This window comes from Melanostigma gelatinosum (assembly GCF_949748355.1).
Source record: "Melanostigma gelatinosum genome assembly, chromosome: 13".
NCBI lineage: Eukaryota > Metazoa > Chordata > Actinopteri > Perciformes > Zoarcidae > Melanostigma > Melanostigma gelatinosum.
In genome coordinates, this window is record NC_136646.1 from 9307631 (window position 1) to 9324779 (window position 17149).

The following is a 17149-nucleotide window of genomic DNA, read 5'->3' on the forward strand; positions in this document are numbered from 1 at the left end:
ATTAAATGTGATAATCTGCCTCTGAGCCTGTGCGTGTGTCCTCGCATCCGTATTGCTCTTTAAAAGTGACGCCTTGTGTCACTGAAAGTTATTGAAACTTTGTTGCAGTGTTTCAGGGCGTTTTCACACCTTCAGTTCGTTTGCTTTGTTGCAGTTGCTCCTTTGTTCGGTTTGTGTTCACACTGCAACATTTAACAGCGGACTAAATCTTGTAAACAAATGCCACGCGCGAGCAAACTGTTCTCTCATTGGTCCAATTCTTATGCGGCTATGAAGGCTTAAAACACTCTGTTGCTTCTTTTTTTTTTTTTTTATTAAGGGGGGGGGGGGGGGTGCGCGAACCCGGTCGGGATGTAGAAGGGGGTGCGCGGCCTAAAAAGTTTGGGAACCGCTGATCTATTCCAACCATTTATCCGTTAGCTTCTTTTAGCTAACCATTTTAACTGTTTATGCATTACTTTTAGCCAACATCTATTTACACTGCTGATATTAGTGGTAATACTTTTTCTATTATTACTAATTCTTTATATGTCTGTTCTATGGATCCCTTTTTTTTCCAAGGAGTCGTATGCTGTACAGATTGTAAAGCGCTCTGAGGCAGATTTGTGATATGTGGCTGTACACATGAATCAAATAGAATTTTTTTAACCATTTATCCGTTAGCTTATTTCAGCTAACTATTCAATTTAGCTGACATGTTCAACCATTGATCTGTTTCACAATGTATCTACTTGCAGAAGAACAGCGGAACTGCATCCCCAGTAACTTACTCCAGGATCTGATTGTCTGATCTTAGTTTCCCAACTCTGTCCTCACTCCTCACAGGTTACATCTTGACCCTCACACACACACACACACACACACACACACACACACACACACACGCACACACGCTGATCCTTCTCTTCGCATGATTGTTTCAGCACCTGAACAAACATGAAGCTTTATCTGCTATGATTTTGCCGTGTGAGTGACTTCTCCTGCCTCGGCTGAGTTTTAGAGGAACAGTTATCCCAGCATGACTCCCCCAGCAGACTCATTTTTCCATGTGAATATGTGTTTGTACAGTTGTGGCTGTCATTAAGCCAAGATTCATTGGCTGTTTCCACTATGAATATCCTCTATTTAGATCTGTTTGTATTACTAACCTAAAAGATTAGGAGCCCGGGATATTCTCGCTGAATCTGGAATAAACCTGACTTTTCCTTCTGAAAAGTAATAGAAGTAACAAAGACAGGAGGCTTTTCAACAACTTTCCCCTCACAGCCTTTTATTGTTATCGTCCCCTTGCATCACAGTGGAAGTCTTATCTTCGTTTCCAGGGCCAAGGTGATGAAGCCGATTTCTTAGGAGCAGCATTCCCTATCCACGGGCCACAGTTGAAATGTGACCCCCAGCTGGCCGGTGGCATCTCCATGTGGATGATTGATAGCTGAACACAAACACAAAAGTCATGCCTGAAATATTAAATTTCAGCCCCAAAATCTCTTTTTGTGCTTTGATTCCACCATAGAAACAAAACTCTCTCCCTCTCACCCAACAGAACGCCCCCCGCCCCCCGCCCCCCGCCCCCCGCCCCCCCCCCCACCCCCCCCGCCATTCCCGGACAACAAGCCAAAAAAAACGTGCTCGTCTGCAGCTGGAAGAACCTGATTTGGCCTCCAGGAGAAAACAGGAAATCAGTTGCAGCCAACACACTGTTTCTTTTGTCAGGAGGAGCGGTGAATGTGAAAAGAGCCGCATACTGGAAAAGCCAGAAAGTGTTTACAGAGGCTGAGGTGAGGAGGTTGAGACTGTGCATGATGAAAGAGAGGGAGAGTTGGAGGGGTGTGAGAGGAGCTTTACCTCACATGCACTTTTGTTTCTACCTCCATCTTTTTTCAATCGGGCGTGAAAGAGAGGAGAATGTAGACAACAAACCGCCAACATCTCATGGGGAAGTTAGAGGTTAACTCCGGCACAGTTTTGAAAACCTTTCCTGTGTCACAGTCGGTCACCCAAAGGACACAGTTTTAGCAGAGGCCTGAAAATTCCTTGTCACATCTTATTAAATTGCAGCCCGACGTGCAGTACAGTGGGGCTGGAGGTGGGCGGGTTCGCCCGCTGAGAGAGGCCGAACATTGGACGGAAAATGTGTCTTGTACAGCGCATGGCTCTGGTGTTCATCAATGTAACAGCAACATTGAGTTCTTTGTGGGAGGTCAATGTGTGCACCAGTGTTGGGAAGTACCAAAGTGCATTTACTTCAATGCAGATTAGAGGTACTTGTACTTCAGTGTTTACGTCTTTCTATACTTAATACTTTACTAGATTTCAGAAGGAAACATCAAGATCACTGTAAGCTCCAATATCAGTAAAAGAGCCGACGTATTGCCAACTAAAAGTACTTAAAGTATCACACTAGCAGTAGCTGAATGTTGCAGTTGGATGTTTAGTTTGTCACAGATGTCAGATTAATATAGTGCAATAAAAGTTACAATGTTTCCTTCTGTTGAAGTACAAAGTAAAGTACCTCAAGTTTTTACTTATAATAAATGTACTTTGTTACTTTCCTCTGGGAAACATTGTACCCCACTACGTGTATGTGACAGACTTGCAGCAGGTGGAAATGTTACACAAGAAACACCAAGGCCTTGATCCTTGAGGTCCGTCAGCAGCCTCTGAGGTGAAGGCAGACGCACCGCTGACGGACCAACATGAGGATGTCTCACGTGCTCAGAGCAGCACGCATACCTGTCTTTGCACCTTCAATAGTTTCTGCTCAACACAAACGATCCATGTTATCTGAATGTATAACCCTTCCTGTGATAGTAACGGGGTCGACACAGTGTGACCAACGTCATATTTCCCCGAAAGTGCTTTATTTCCTTTTTTTTTTAAACAGCGTTGACTGTCAAGCGCCTCTTCCATTGTTTTCCTCAAAAGCAACGTATTATTATTGATCTGTGTCCGATCACTAACTACTCAGAGGCGTATTCTTGAACTATATGACGCTCTCTGTGCTTGGTTCAAGGTTGTTTGTACTTTATCTCCTCTGATGCAAATCTCACTGTAAACTATCTTATGGAACCGGCAGAGTTTGAGACTTTGAACCTGAAATAACGTTGTTTTATTTATTTTTTATTCTTTTTATGAGCGGACAGTTGGTGATATGAAGATAAAAGCTGCCCATAAATGACTTTATGGGCTGTAGTATCGTATTAGGAAGTTTTCACTCACCGGTACACCTTTTGATTTTTTGGTTGATTAAAGGAATTACATAGAGAATTACATAAAGATAAGAATAAGTCAATTATCCTCTTTCCCGGCTGTACGAACGGGGCCACCGCTTTGTGTTGACCGGGTTCTTTGCTTTTATTTACATGTTGAACGAGTTGGCACGCTGATAGACTGTCCCAGGACACATCTGGGGACAACTACTGGACTTCACACCTGTTTATTGGGAACATCTTATTTACTTGGGGGGGGGGGGGTGTTCATGTGTTAATAAACGAGTTGTAATATTATGATATCATGATATCTTGGGAATTAACTCATAGTATTATGAGAGAAAAAGACCCATCATTATTTTGATTTATTTGTAATTATGATCATGTATTTTCTCTTCCTATACTCACACAATCTTTCCTTGCGTGTTCCTGATAGTATAGTACTTTTCCGCTCCTATTCCAAAGGAATAGGAGCCCCCCCCCCCCCCCCCCCCCTCCCGGGTGCCTCCAGGAAAGGGTTAAGCTTCATAGTAAATCCGTCCCCGCAGAGGCCCCGCCTTCCGACTGTTGTGGCTGTTTGCCCCAGAAATCACACCACTCCGGACCCCGCCCTTCCCCCCCACCCCGGGGGCCCCCGCTTGGCCCCGCCCACCGATGGACCACATTGAAATGGCTCCGAAGTTGTTGTCAAACAGAACAGTGTGCCTGAGCATCCCTCCTGATCTTCCAGCGCGAGCATCTCTAAATCAGAGCAGGAGGCGACGAGGAGAGCCTTTCTTTTTGTTTGTATCTCCACCGGTGTCCAAACAGCACTCCACATCCCTGACCGCGTGACAGCAACTGCCTCCGGAGACAGCCAGCCGGCGTCAGGTGTAGAAGCGTCTTCCAGTGCGGCTGGAAAACATGCCACTGTTATTGTTTCTCCTCTGCACCCTTGTTCAGACAAGTACGTTTTATGTTTTTAACTTCAGTATTTATAGTTTGATTTTTGTTGTTGTTGCCTGAAACACATGTAAAAAAAAAAAAATAGTCCCGTGTGTGTTTAAATTGCCCACTCATGCAAGGTGATGGGGGGGGGCGCAATTATTCACAGAATGTAGGTCAAATCTCTCCGCTCCAACGATGAATGTTTCACCCGGCTTCTATCCTCTATCCTCTATCTATTAGCCGTCATGATTTTTTAATTTTTTTTTAGATGACTTACAGTTGTATATTTTACATATTTTTTCATTTATTTGATCCTCGCCGGCTTTTGAATGGAGCTGCATGTTTTTTGTTCTGCCTTTCATTCAGTGGCGCTTAACTCGCAGCAGGTTCCTGCAGCCAATGAGGTTCGAGCAGTGTGAAGACTGTCTGTGTGTCGATGTCAAGCGGGGTTAATGAAAAGCCGGTTTCTTGGAAGCTGTTGCCATTCATCATGTGGGATTTGGCGCAGCTTGCATTTTAATCACTGTGAAAAAAAAAAAAATGCATCATGGGAACAGTTTTTTTTACCAGCATTATTCCCCCTATGATGCAATAATCCAGCCTGCTTGCACGAGGCTCTGTCTTCCATTGTGCTTCACCTTAAACGCCCTGCTTGAAACGAATGGGAAGCCCTCCAACTCATCCTCCAATGCAAACATTGTCTTCCGCCAGCATTCCTCCACTTTTGGTTGCAGGCCTGAGCCGATGTGAAGTCACCGTCAGACCTGTTTCCCCATGTGTGTCGCCGGTTCTGGGAAAATGGGGAGACGTGTTGGAACTGGTTGGTTGTCACCCCATCCGCGTTAACACACCAGTTATGTGCAACACTGGAATGTGTCCTGTCCCCCGTGTTGGGAAATAGTTGGCCTCCCACACACTTTTTGGAAAATACATTACTTTATTTGAGGAGAAATTCAAAGTGATCCCTTATTTCATGTAATGGTTATAATCTCGCTGCAATGGGGGTGGGGGGGTCAACTTTCTGACTGCGAGATATTGCTCCAAAATGATTTAGTGTGAGCAGTTTCCTGTCGCTCTTTCTGCCAATCACGTCATGTTCAATCAACAAAACATGCAAACACAAACACATTTGTTGTTTCCCCCAGCGTGGATTTGGACTCAATCAATAACGAATGAAGGACTGACCCCGACTGAACATTTTAAGTAAACAACCAACGTGAACTTGGGTCTGGGTGACGTGTCATCGGTTTCAGGATATGGAGGCTTATCTATGAAGTAAAAAGCTCCACCGTTCAGGGAAAAAGAGCGGAGAGTTGAACCTTTCGAGTGTTTTCTATTGTTTTACACAAGGATGTCCCTGTGATAAGACCAGGTTTGTCAATGTGAAACCGACGACTGTCTTTATGGCGAAGCCCTTTCACAAGGAGCCATAAAGACGTGATTGGCTTAACAGCTCGTAGTAGATTTACTTCACAGCCGCTGTAATCCGACCGTCCAAAGTCATTTGGAGTCATGTAAAAATACTACAACATTTCCTCAAGCTTCAGTAGAAGAAATAAAGCCTCTCCTTGTTTAAATAAAGCATCGACCGATGGCACCACATATTTGACTTCACTGGAAAGCTGCTAAGATTTATTGTGCTGTCAGCCATTCATGGCCATGCATGATTTATGATTTGTCTTCTCCCCCATCCAATCTTATAGGGCACTGACTTATGAAAATGTAAATACTTAGACATGAATACGTAATTCGAATTTAAAAGAAAAATCTACTCTGATGGCTGCTAAGGTGCTGCTGGTGTGTGCTGCTGCCGGTAAACACCTCCCTCCGCCCAATTTCAGAAACAGGTGGCAATTCGGGGGTTTGGAGCCCCCCCCCCCCCAGGGGCCAGAGCGGTAGAAATGGCCCCTAGTACCTTTTCATGACACGCTGTCTTCAAACTCACTCCTAAGGAGGTGTTTTCTAACCAGCAGACTGGAAAATGAGATTTCTATTGTGTATTACTTGGCATATCGGCAGCGCCCTGATAAAGGCTGATAAATGCAGGCTGTTTGACTCGCGGTTTAACCATTCATCTGCCCTAGTTACACAAGTACCAACAGGCACCTGTGTGTGTCATGCCAGAGTACAACAATGACCCAAATTCCCATCAGCCTCAGCTGTACTTTGTTTAGTCTTATAAACAGTGCATGGGTTAGTTCTAAGTCGCAAATGTTAGACTCATCGTCTTGTTTAATAGCGTTATGCAGAAGTATTATTCCATGTGATTTCATTTGCAGCCACGCCTTTGTTTGTGTGGAGTTGTATTGGCCCCTGATAGATGATAACTAAAAGATTGGCCCTTTTAGCTGAGCTGTGTGTTTATATCTGTCTGTCGTAGACGCATGGGCAACATGTGGAACCAAGCAGTTCCAGTGTGGGAACGGGAAATGCATCACGGTCAGATGGATGTGTGACGGCACAGACGACTGCGGAGACGGCACCGATGAACTTCCTGGTACCTGCAGTGAGTATCGCGACGCGAGGACGGACTTGTGATCGCTTTGCGTCCCTTTCAATCCCTAAGTGTGACCATTCCATAGCCTTCAGTTAACCTGTTCTGCGTATGTCACTTCCAGTGGCCAGAACGTGTAGGCCGACAGAGTTCAGGTGCGCGGATCGCCTGAACCAGTGCATACCGAGCACCTGGCGCTGTGATGGAAAATCTGACTGCGAGAATGGAGCTGATGAAGAGAGCTGTGGTAAGCCGAGTTAACTACAGGCTGTCTTTCTGCTTCCTTAATCATATGTGATTTGTCTTCTTCTATTGCGCTCTGGAATCCAGAGCCTCCATCATTTCCTTCCTGTCCTGCTCTGAAGTGATGTCCCACGCCCTGTTGTGTCTCCTCTCTCTCTCTCAGCGCCGAAGCGGTGCACGGACGGCGAGTTCCGCTGCGGGAATGGCCAGTGCGTGTCATCCTCCTTCGTGTGCGACGACGAGGCGGACTGCGACGACGGCAGCGACGAGGCCTCCTGCCCGCCCGTCATGTGCAGCACTGCGTCCTTCCAGTGCAACAACAGCGTCTGCGTACCCCGCCTGTGGGCCTGCGACGGTGATACCGACTGCTCCGACGGCTCCGACGAGTGGCCCCGGAACTGCGGCACGGCGGCGCCCGACTCTGCTCCCGCTCATGAGTGCTCATCCCTGGAGTTCCGATGCAGCGGCAGTGGGGAGTGCATCCACAGCGGCTGGAAGTGCGACGGTGGAGCCGACTGCTCCGATCGATCAGACGAAGCCGACTGTGGTAAGCGTGCGGATTCGTCTCCTCCTCTTGGCTGTCGCTTTTTCGAGTCGTCGCCTCTTGTGCTCACATGTCGGCCTTTTGCTCCCCAGTACATTCCACCTGCCGCCCCGATGAGTTTGAATGCGGCGATGGCACTTGCATCCACGGCAGCCACCAGTGCAACCATCAGTACGACTGCCGGGACATGAGCGACGAAACGGGCTGCGTCAATGGTACCAATCTCCTCCCTCACCCTTCTGATCCTGGCTCCCCAGCAGCCGAACGCAAAACCTCTCGTCTGTGTGGTCTCTGTATAACTGAATCTTTTGTTCCACAGCGACCCACTGTGATGGCCCTAGCAGGTTCAAGTGCCGCAGTGGGGAATGCATAAGCATGGAGAAGGTGTGTGACAGGCAGCGTGATTGCAGGGATTGGTCAGATGAGCCTCTTAGGGATTGTGGTGAGTACAGAGGCCTCTCATCCAACACTCTCAGTTTAATTACTACTAGTATGTATTTAATGAGGGTGTCTGCAGCATCAGAAAATAATGACTTTTTCATGTTCCCCCCTGCAGACTCCAACGAGTGCCTGTACAACAACGGCGGCTGCTCTCATATTTGCAATGACCTGAAGATCGGCTACGAGTGCCTGTGTCCCGCTGGGTATCGCCTGCTTGAGAAAAAGCGCTGTGAAGGTAATACCCTGCCAAACAAAAAAGAAATAGTTACTTGACTTGTGTCCTCACTAAGATTAGGATGTTGCTAGATGTTGCTAGATGTTACTCTGACACAACCTTTTCCATGTTCCGTCTGTGCTGCCAGATCAAGAGGGATCCCATAATTCTTACGGACACAATGACTCAGCATCCTTTTTTGCGTGTGTTGTTTTCAAAAAATGTTCCCCCATTTCTTTGAATCCAGATATCGACGAGTGCGCCAACCCTGACACCTGCAGCCAGATTTGCATCAACCAGATCGGCAGCTACAAATGCCAGTGCGAGGAGGGTTACCAAGTCGACCCAGCAACCAAAGCCTGCAAGGCCATCGGTGAATACCAGCGCTCAGTGTTCTTTCAACAGTGTTTGTTACACGAATAGCCTTACGTGCATGAAGATAATATGTTCCTAGTGTGGATAATTCTCCACTGTAGCAGAATGAAATAAATCATTTTTCAAAAGAGGATGAACCAATTTTGGACCCTGCATTTGTGGTAGTCGTGTCTTAGCTTTAGGCCTCAGAGTGGGTGTTTCCCGCGGCAAAGGTTGACTGACATTTGAGACCCGCCGTTGCTAGGAGCCAAGCGCTCAGCTTCCATGGTGCTCTACTAACTGGAGCACGTCTCAGATCTGTAGAGCCTAGAAACGATGAAACAAGATGGTTCCCTTGATGGTGTTAGCTATCAGCTGTTAGCGGTTGAAAACATTTCCATGAAATGACTAACAAATCACCTGTCACCTTTTGTAGGTACAATAGCCTACCTTTTCTTCACCAACTGCCATGAAGTCAGAAAGATGACTTTGGACAAAAGTGAGTACACCAGAGTAATCCCCCGTCTAAAGAACGCCGTGGCTCTGGACATGAACATGGCCGCCAAAGAGATCTACTGGTCGGACATCTCCCAGAAGAAGATCTACAGGTGCGCGAGACTGACACCATGAATGAAGGTAGCGTTTCTGTGTCCTCTGCTCCGGCTTGACGCCAGCTCTCCGCTGTCATTCCAGAGCTCCGGTGGACTCGGCCGCAGACCCCGCTCAGCACAGCGTGGTGATCGGCAGCGACATTGAGGCGCCGGAAGGCATCGCTTTCGACTGGATCCACGGTAACCTGTACTGGACCGACAGCATTCGCAGCACCATCTCCGTCGTAACTGCTGACGGCGGCCGCCGCAAGACTCTCTTCCACCAAGACTTGTCCAAGCCTCGCGCTATTGTGCTCGACTCCCACAGCAAGTAAGTCGAATAGCACTAATAGAAGGTTCTGTAACGCCTAAATCCTTCCTATACTCTCTTTTTTCCCATGCTTTGTAAGGACTTCATTCATGTATTTATGGCTGTATTTTGACTCACAACGTCTCATTTGCAACATATCTATGTCCTCCCCAGCTTCATTTACTGGACTGACTGGGGGAATCCCGCTAAGATTGAGAAGGCGGGTCTTAACGGAGTAGACCGCACCGCTCTGGTGACTGACAACATTGAGTGGCCAAATGGAATTACACTTGGTAAAGCCTCCGGTTGCAAGTTTTTTTTTTAAACTATTCACATGAATGACAGTGGTCTGACCGGTTGACCCCCCTGCCCCCTGACCCCTGACCCCTGCCTGCTTCCTCCCCCAGACCTGTTGAACCAGCGGCTCTACTGGGTGGACTCTAAGCTGCACACCCTCTCCAGTATCGACGTGCAGGGCGGTGGTCGACGCACCCTCATCATCGACGAACACAAGCTGGCTCACCCGCTGAGCCTCACTTTGTTTGAGGTAGACGTTTACCCCCCCGATAAATTCTGTAACACACAAACCCGGAGCCCCACCACTACTACTCGTCCCCGTAGTCTCTTAAAAATGCTGAAGCTTTGTTGTTGTTTTTTAAATTTCTTTTAGGAGAGAGTGTTCTGGACAGACGCCAGTAACAATGCCATCTTCAGTGCGAACAGGCTGACGGGTGATGACATCACACCAGTGGCAGAGCACCTCTCATCACCGGATGACATTATTCTCTACCATGACCTCAAACAACCCGCTGGTAAGAGACACCACTGCCCACACACTGTTCAGGAATGTGTTCACATATCAGATCATTGTTGAATATTTATTGAATATTGAATTTTGGCCGAACATTGTCATTTGCTGCCAATGTGACGGAGGTTCGTCCCTGGCCACAGCTGCATAACATCGGTGTCGAAACACCTGCAGTAAAGTTTATTATTCATCCACTGGTATTATTAATTAGATTGCGTTATAATTTCTGTTGTAAGTATCACTTAATGGAAAAGCACCAAAACCAGAACACTCCCAGGTATTGCATGCTTAGGCCCCTCGCACCGACAAGTGCCCAACCCCCAGGCCTCAGAGCATTTGCTGCTGGCAAACAATAGTGTGTAGGGGAAAAATGAATAATTATTATGTTATTATCATTATGACATATGATGAAATATTATATCGGCTAATTTTGCATTGGGTTGGTTGGCTCTAATCATACTTAATTGCACTGGTTTGGGTTACAGTGGCAAGATGTCCGAACCCATAATGATCACTGGACTGTATCTGGGAAATAACCGTGAAAGTATCAGAGATCAAATCAGTGGCTTTGAAGGAAGTTCAAAGTTTTGTGAAATAGACTTATTCTTGCTGAAGGTTTGATGAGAAGATGGAATGCACTCTCACTCTCTGATAATGGCTTCATAACATGTAAAGCATTAAATTATAGTACAATTGTTATCTTCTTTTCCATTGCAGGGAGGGATTGGTGCCAGGCATCCGGCTGTGAATTCTTGTGCCTGGCAGCTCCTCAAGTGGGTAGACATCCCCCCAAATACACCTGTGTCTGTCCAGATAACATGATGTTATCGAGGGATATGAGGACATGTGTACCTGGTATGTAAAATCTTAATTTGTGTCATTAAATTCGACATTTTCATTAGTTCAAGCACTCACTCACCTTTGTCTTTGTTCACCAGCTGTGCCAACACCTGCAGCTCCCGTGCAGCCTCAAGTGCCAGATACCGACCCCCCTCCTCAGCCACCTGAGCCATCCAGCACCACACCTAAGCCCCGTGTCCACACCACACCGAAGCCCCAGGTCCACACCACACCGAAGCCCCAGGTCCACACCACACCGAAGCCCCAGGTCCGTACCACCACGGTGCCCATAGTTATCACCAGCACTGCGGCCAGGCCAGTGCCACGCAGCACCATGCCTCCAGTAAGGACCACCACACCTGAACCAAGGACCCCGTCACCCCAGCCGGTGAACCCTAAAATACCCAAGACCACCACGGGGGCTCCGGTCACCTCTCCAGGCAAGTACCATAATGGTGACCATTAAATGACCATTGACCATGTTATGTTTGAGTGCAGTGTCCTCAGTGCTGACATAGAACGTGTATAGTGCAGGTCAGCTCTGTGTATCATTAACTCCTCTTCTGGTGTTTACCTCTCCCTCAGATTTCAGACATGAATTTGCTGCAGCTGTCCCCAACACCGCCTCGCCCGCCCCGATAGCTCTGTATCTTGCATTGCCTCTGGGTGAGTTGCTTTTGTCAGCTGCTGCGAAGGCGGCTCCCTCGCAGTAAATACAATCGGCGTCGAGCGTCATGTCTCACACCTCTCTCCCTATATCTGCCTCATGTAGCCATCGTTTGCCTGCTGGCTGTTGGTGGCGTGCTGCTGTGGAGGAACTACAGGCTGAAGAACACCAACACCATTCACTTTGACAACCCTGTCTATCAGAAAACCACCGAGGACCAAGTGCACATTTGGAGGAGCCACAGCCCTGACGGTTACTCCTACCCAAAAGTGAGTCCAGTCTCACAGTCCACGGTTCAGCCTGTTTGAATTTAGTGCATTGAGTTGCAATCAGCACAAACGGGCTACAATGTTACATCTGACATCCTTCTTATTTGCTGTCCTTTCAGAGACAAGTTGTGAGCTTGGATGAAGAGGCAGACAATCCAACCTTCACAGAGAACTGAAACAATGTCGGAGTGGAAAGAAGAGCCTCAATGATAAGCGACCTTGGATGTCCTTTTTGTATGTTCTTTATTACCTCACAGAGCACAAAGATATGGAAGTCAAAGCCAGGATCAGAACCACTATATCCTCACAGACAGCAAGCGCTCTACAGTAGGAAACAAACAGGGAGAAACATTATTTACAGGTTGCACAGGTTTTTCCCCCATTAGGTTGACAATCCATTAACCAAATCAAACCAAATCAGCAGTTGATGGATTCCTCAATTAAATGTTTTTTTTTTACCCATTATCCCGTAAGTGTGACTCTGATGATGCAGCTACAGAACTGTCACTGACACACAATGTCTTGTTTTTCATGCATCACTGCGCTCATTATAATTCCCTCTAATGTGTCTTGTAAATATGAATTTTTTTTTTTTTTTTCATGGAACATTATCAAAACTTATTTGCTTTTTTTTGGCCCACTCATATCTGTGTGGTAAATATAGAGCTACCACAAGCAGATGGTTGGCTTAGATTAGCTGATAGACTGTAAGCGGGGGACACAGCTAGCCATGTGAGAATTGTAGTTTTTACGCTTTATTGCTGAGGTGTTTTTTTGTACAGAATAATTAAACGAGATATAACATGTTTATTAGGGCGCTGTAGAGATGCTGGTTGGCGGATTGTATTACTTTCGGACAGACCCAGGCTAGCTGTTTACCCTTGTGCTAAGCTAAGCTAACCAGCGCCTGGCTTCCTTCACAGATTTAACAAACAGATACGAGAGTCGTATCAATCTTCTTATCCAACTCTCCACAAGAAGGCAAATAAGTGTATTCCCCACATTTGTTGACAACTCCTCAAATGATGAAGCCAGGAGGTGATTAACTCACCTTAGCAGTACTTGTTGCTAACTCTTTCCTTTTCTGTACGGAACAACAAACAGCATTTAGTGAGCTTCAGAGATGGCTAGCTATTTCTCTCTTTTTCCAGTCTTTATGCTAAGCTAAACCAAGCTAAGCTAATCTAGAGCGTGGAATCAATCTTTTCATTGAACTGTCCTGCCGGGAAGGCAAATATATTTCCTCAAATGTCTCTTTGTTTGTCTGGAACAAGAAAACCAGAACATGACAAACACAACACGAGAGTTGAGCAAACAGAAGGGGAATATCAGCCGATGCTAGCGACAAATCTCCGAGCCAGTTCAACCAGTGTGACCTCGATATGTCTCAATAACTTTGACTTTAACACCAGTCTTTGCCTCAGTAGTACGGCGAAAATATCACCCAAAGTGACCGAAATGCTTCTTTGTTAGCCACAAAGAGTGCACACTCTGTCAGTGCCTCGATCTACACTGTGCTCTGTGATAGCCCTCAGACTTCACACACAGCAATGTGGTCACAACACAACGTTCCTCAGCAGCTGTCTGCTGTTTTGAGAGTTGCTCCGAACACTTTTTCAGCATTCTCTTGATTTGTGATCATCTGTTAAATGTTCCACCCCTATGCCCCTCTGGGGGGGGGGGGGGGGGGGGGGGAGACTAGTGCATACCTCGAAAGACTAAAAGGCTTTGCTGCAACCACATGTTTACAGTGGGGCCGTGTCTCATGCTCCGTGTACATTTACAACCTCCCTCAGGACCACATCTCGAACTTGCCTCCAGTATTCCTGACGAAAGAAAGCCATGTGCCCGATCGTGGTTTTAAAAGCTTTTTAAGCTCCTTCATTTCATCGCTGACAAATGTGTGCCTTTTACGGCATATTACGTTCATGTCGGTGCTGTTGAACTCAGTGGATTTGTATAAAATCCTCATCTGTTTACAGTGCATCAATCGTGTGATGTGTTACATTCAGGTTATTGTATTGTATCAAAGCGCTTGCACACTACTTGTCATCACTCACTGAGGGAAGGGGTACATGCCACCTGCCCATCAGACGATCTACATTCACACCGTAGGCTCAGCTACGGGAGCAAATCTGTGGTTAAGTGTCTCGCTCCAGGACACATCGACATGCGACTAGCAGTGGGGATCGAACCGCCGATTCCTCTGATTGAAGGACGACCCCGCTCTCCACTTAGTCACAGCCACCATGTGATGTGGATTAATTCATGGATTCATAGAAGTCTTTCCCAAGTGAAGCTGTAAATAGTGTCATTTCACAGTCACCGACTCACAGTGCAGATTAAGTGTGTAAATATAGTGTTCATAAATGTAAATATTTGTTCTTAACTGATTTTTTGTTGTTGCTTTTTTTTTTGGTAATGTCAATGTTTTAAACTTTGTTGTAAACTTTCAACATTTTCTGTACATAAATAAATGCTTCTATTTATTTTAGAATCACTGCTGTCTGGGCTCAGTTTTTGAAGTCTCATTCCTGAATTTACTTAAATGCATAACTTGTTGACAGTTGAGTTACTGAACTGAATATTCTTGTGAATTCCCCCCCCCCCCCCCCCCCCACACACGTTTCCTCTTCTCCCCCAAATTCAACAGCAAAATGCAGTAGCACCAATAGAAACTCTCCATGTTTACCTTGATTTGGTTAAGTTAGCATTTTAGGCTACCCGGAGGAGCACAGGCTGGATGTTTCAACAATTGATTCATTACTTTTTGCTAACTATTTCAACTTTATATCAATTACTTCAAGCTAAGTATTTTGACTGTTTTTCAATTTATCTTATCGAACTATTGTGACCGTTTATCTCCTCAACATATATGTGGATGTATTTTTTAATAAATTGCTGTTTTTGTTGTTGTGTTGGCGCCTGCAGCAGTACCCTCTGGGGTTCAAGTACCTGTTGTTGGGAAGTACTGCCTTATATAATGTAACAGTGTTCAGGGTGTTTATTTGAACCTATTTTTTTCTATCCATTTCAGTTTAGCGGATCTCATCTAAAGTAAAAACTACATGAGATATGGTTGTGATTTATTTGTCAGTTGTTCAGAAATGTCTTTCCCGTACTGTTTGGATATTATTGCCACTTTTTTCCCTTTAATACTAGATTGTGCAATGCCATACTTTCCCTCTCTGTGTTTTTTAATCATGTGTGGCTGAAATGCTGCTGACTGTATGTGTCAGATAAAAGGTTTTGAATAATGTACGGCAGCATGTTCCACTGTCTTCTTCCAACATCTTTGGTATGTAGGCATGGCAGGAAACATGAAGTGAGGGTTTGTGTTATTTTCTCTCTCTCTCTCTCTCTCTCTCGCTCTCTCTCTCTCTCTCCCACTCTTTTTTAAAGTGGGGCCACGTGTGTTTTTATAGTTCTACGGAAACGAGACCTTCTTCCTAGAAAGTCATGTCGTCACAGTGAAAGGCAAAACCAGAGTTTCTTAGAAATCCTCCAACAACGTGAGCCCACAGAGAGGAAAAGCAAGAACACTGACAAAATATTTCAACTCATCTGGAAATTATTTTAAAAAGACGTGCTTCTTATAAGCCAACAGTGTAGTGAAGCTTCGTAAACATGTCTATGGACATGTTGTAATGCGTTTACATACCACCTTGTGGCTGTAGCTTTAAAAAGCAATGTTTTATGTCTCATTTGAAATCCATTTCTGCAGTAGCTTTAAGAGTAAGCCACAACAACAGCTGAGCGTAAAATATGCAGTGACACGTGGGCAAACATGCAGATAAGAAAAGAAGCAGAACACTCTGGGGAAAATGCTGATTGTTAATATCGAGCTATGTCCACGGCACCATCAATCAGCGAGAGCATTTCCTGATTCGTCACTGACTTTCGACATTCTTTTTCGAAGCAGTAATCGAGACGTTTTGTTCTTGATCGCACAGGCCGCAGAAAAATATCTGTTTTTCAAAGAAAAGTTTCATCATCAATCATTAATTCAAACACAAAGGTCACGCACGAGCTGGATCATTCCAGTTACTTTCACAGATGAATGGAACAAAAATACTACTGAAGAAGTCGTGGAGTGTTTTCTTCTCATGACGTTGTATTCATTTCAGAGAGGAAGCTTTCTGAACACGGTTCTTTCTGATTGCAGCATATTTACTTTTAGGTTCCAGTAACTTTTTACCTGATGACGCGTGAGCTCCCAACGTGTGGGGATACGGTATCACTGCTCACCTGATAATCAAAACCAATCAGCTGGACCGTCACTGACCTTTGCTCAGACTGCGTTTTTTGACAAAATCTGTGCCAATAATAATATTTGATCAAAGCTGTTCACAGGGTGGCTCCACCCACTCTTATGAGAAGTTGATCATATCCCCTCATAAAATCCTCTAGTTTGATCAAATTTCATGATGTTTGGGATGTCATTTCATGCGTTTATATTATAGGAAATTAAAAGAGTGAAATGGGGAATGACATGCAAAAAAAACGAATGGCAGAATCCTGCAAAATTATGGAATTGAATGATTTATTCTCTTTTATCTGAATTATCCTAATTTGTCTCAAATGTGCTCTGTCGCTTTCTGTCGCTTTTGCCATTATTTTAGAAATATTTAATTGAATACATATATTCGGGTTTGGATCCATGATTACGCAAAGATATTCAACTTTTCTAACTACATCACTTGTTTTGTGCTTGATGAAAAAAATCATACATTTTGTCTCGCCAAGACTCAAACTAAGCCACCATGTAATAGCATACAGCTTTACAGCTGCTAGCTTATCTGTTTTTGCATGTGCGTATACAACAGCGTCATCTGCATACATTTTCCACGTGTGACACTGTTCTGAAAGATCATTAATAAAATAAAACTGGCTAAATAATAGGGGGCCTAACACTGATCCTTGAGGTACACCGATTGTTCATTCTATGTTCCTGCATCAACAACTTTAAACCATGTTAGATAACAGCAACACCAAAGGGGTTTAGATTAAATTGCATGAGAACAAATCTGCACTCCTCCGTTATGAAGCCTAGATTTTATTTGCTACATTAGGTGAAAGGTGCCTGTGTCGGTGGGGTGTCTCAAGCCAAACTGCATTCTGTAGCTGAAAACAAAAAATGCTTGTGTTAAGATAAGTTGTCAGTTGTTGAATGACTTTATATGCAACTTTTAAAAGTATAATGGTGGGACACAAATTAGTTGTAGTTACTGGCTTTGTG

General features: G+C 45.2%; 1 protein-coding gene across 1 annotated transcript; it reads left to right on the forward strand.

Annotated features, from left to right (window-relative positions):
- The first annotated feature begins 4043 nt into the window (after window positions 1-4043).
- On the forward strand, window positions 4044-14310 carry ldlra (low density lipoprotein receptor a). Its single transcript, XM_079281493.1, has 18 exons — window positions 4044-4155; window positions 6517-6642; window positions 6755-6877; window positions 7037-7420; window positions 7510-7632; window positions 7737-7859; window positions 7974-8093; window positions 8320-8445; window positions 8863-9034; window positions 9120-9347; window positions 9501-9619; window positions 9734-9873; window positions 9997-10138; window positions 10852-10989; window positions 11073-11414; window positions 11560-11640; window positions 11747-11910; window positions 12030-14310. The coding sequence occupies exons 1-18, from the start codon at window positions 4113-4115 to the stop codon at window positions 12084-12086; spliced, it is 2751 nt and encodes a 916-aa protein (XP_079137619.1). The 5' UTR covers window positions 4044-4112; the 3' UTR covers window positions 12087-14310.
- Window positions 14311-17149: the final 2839 nt, after the last annotated feature.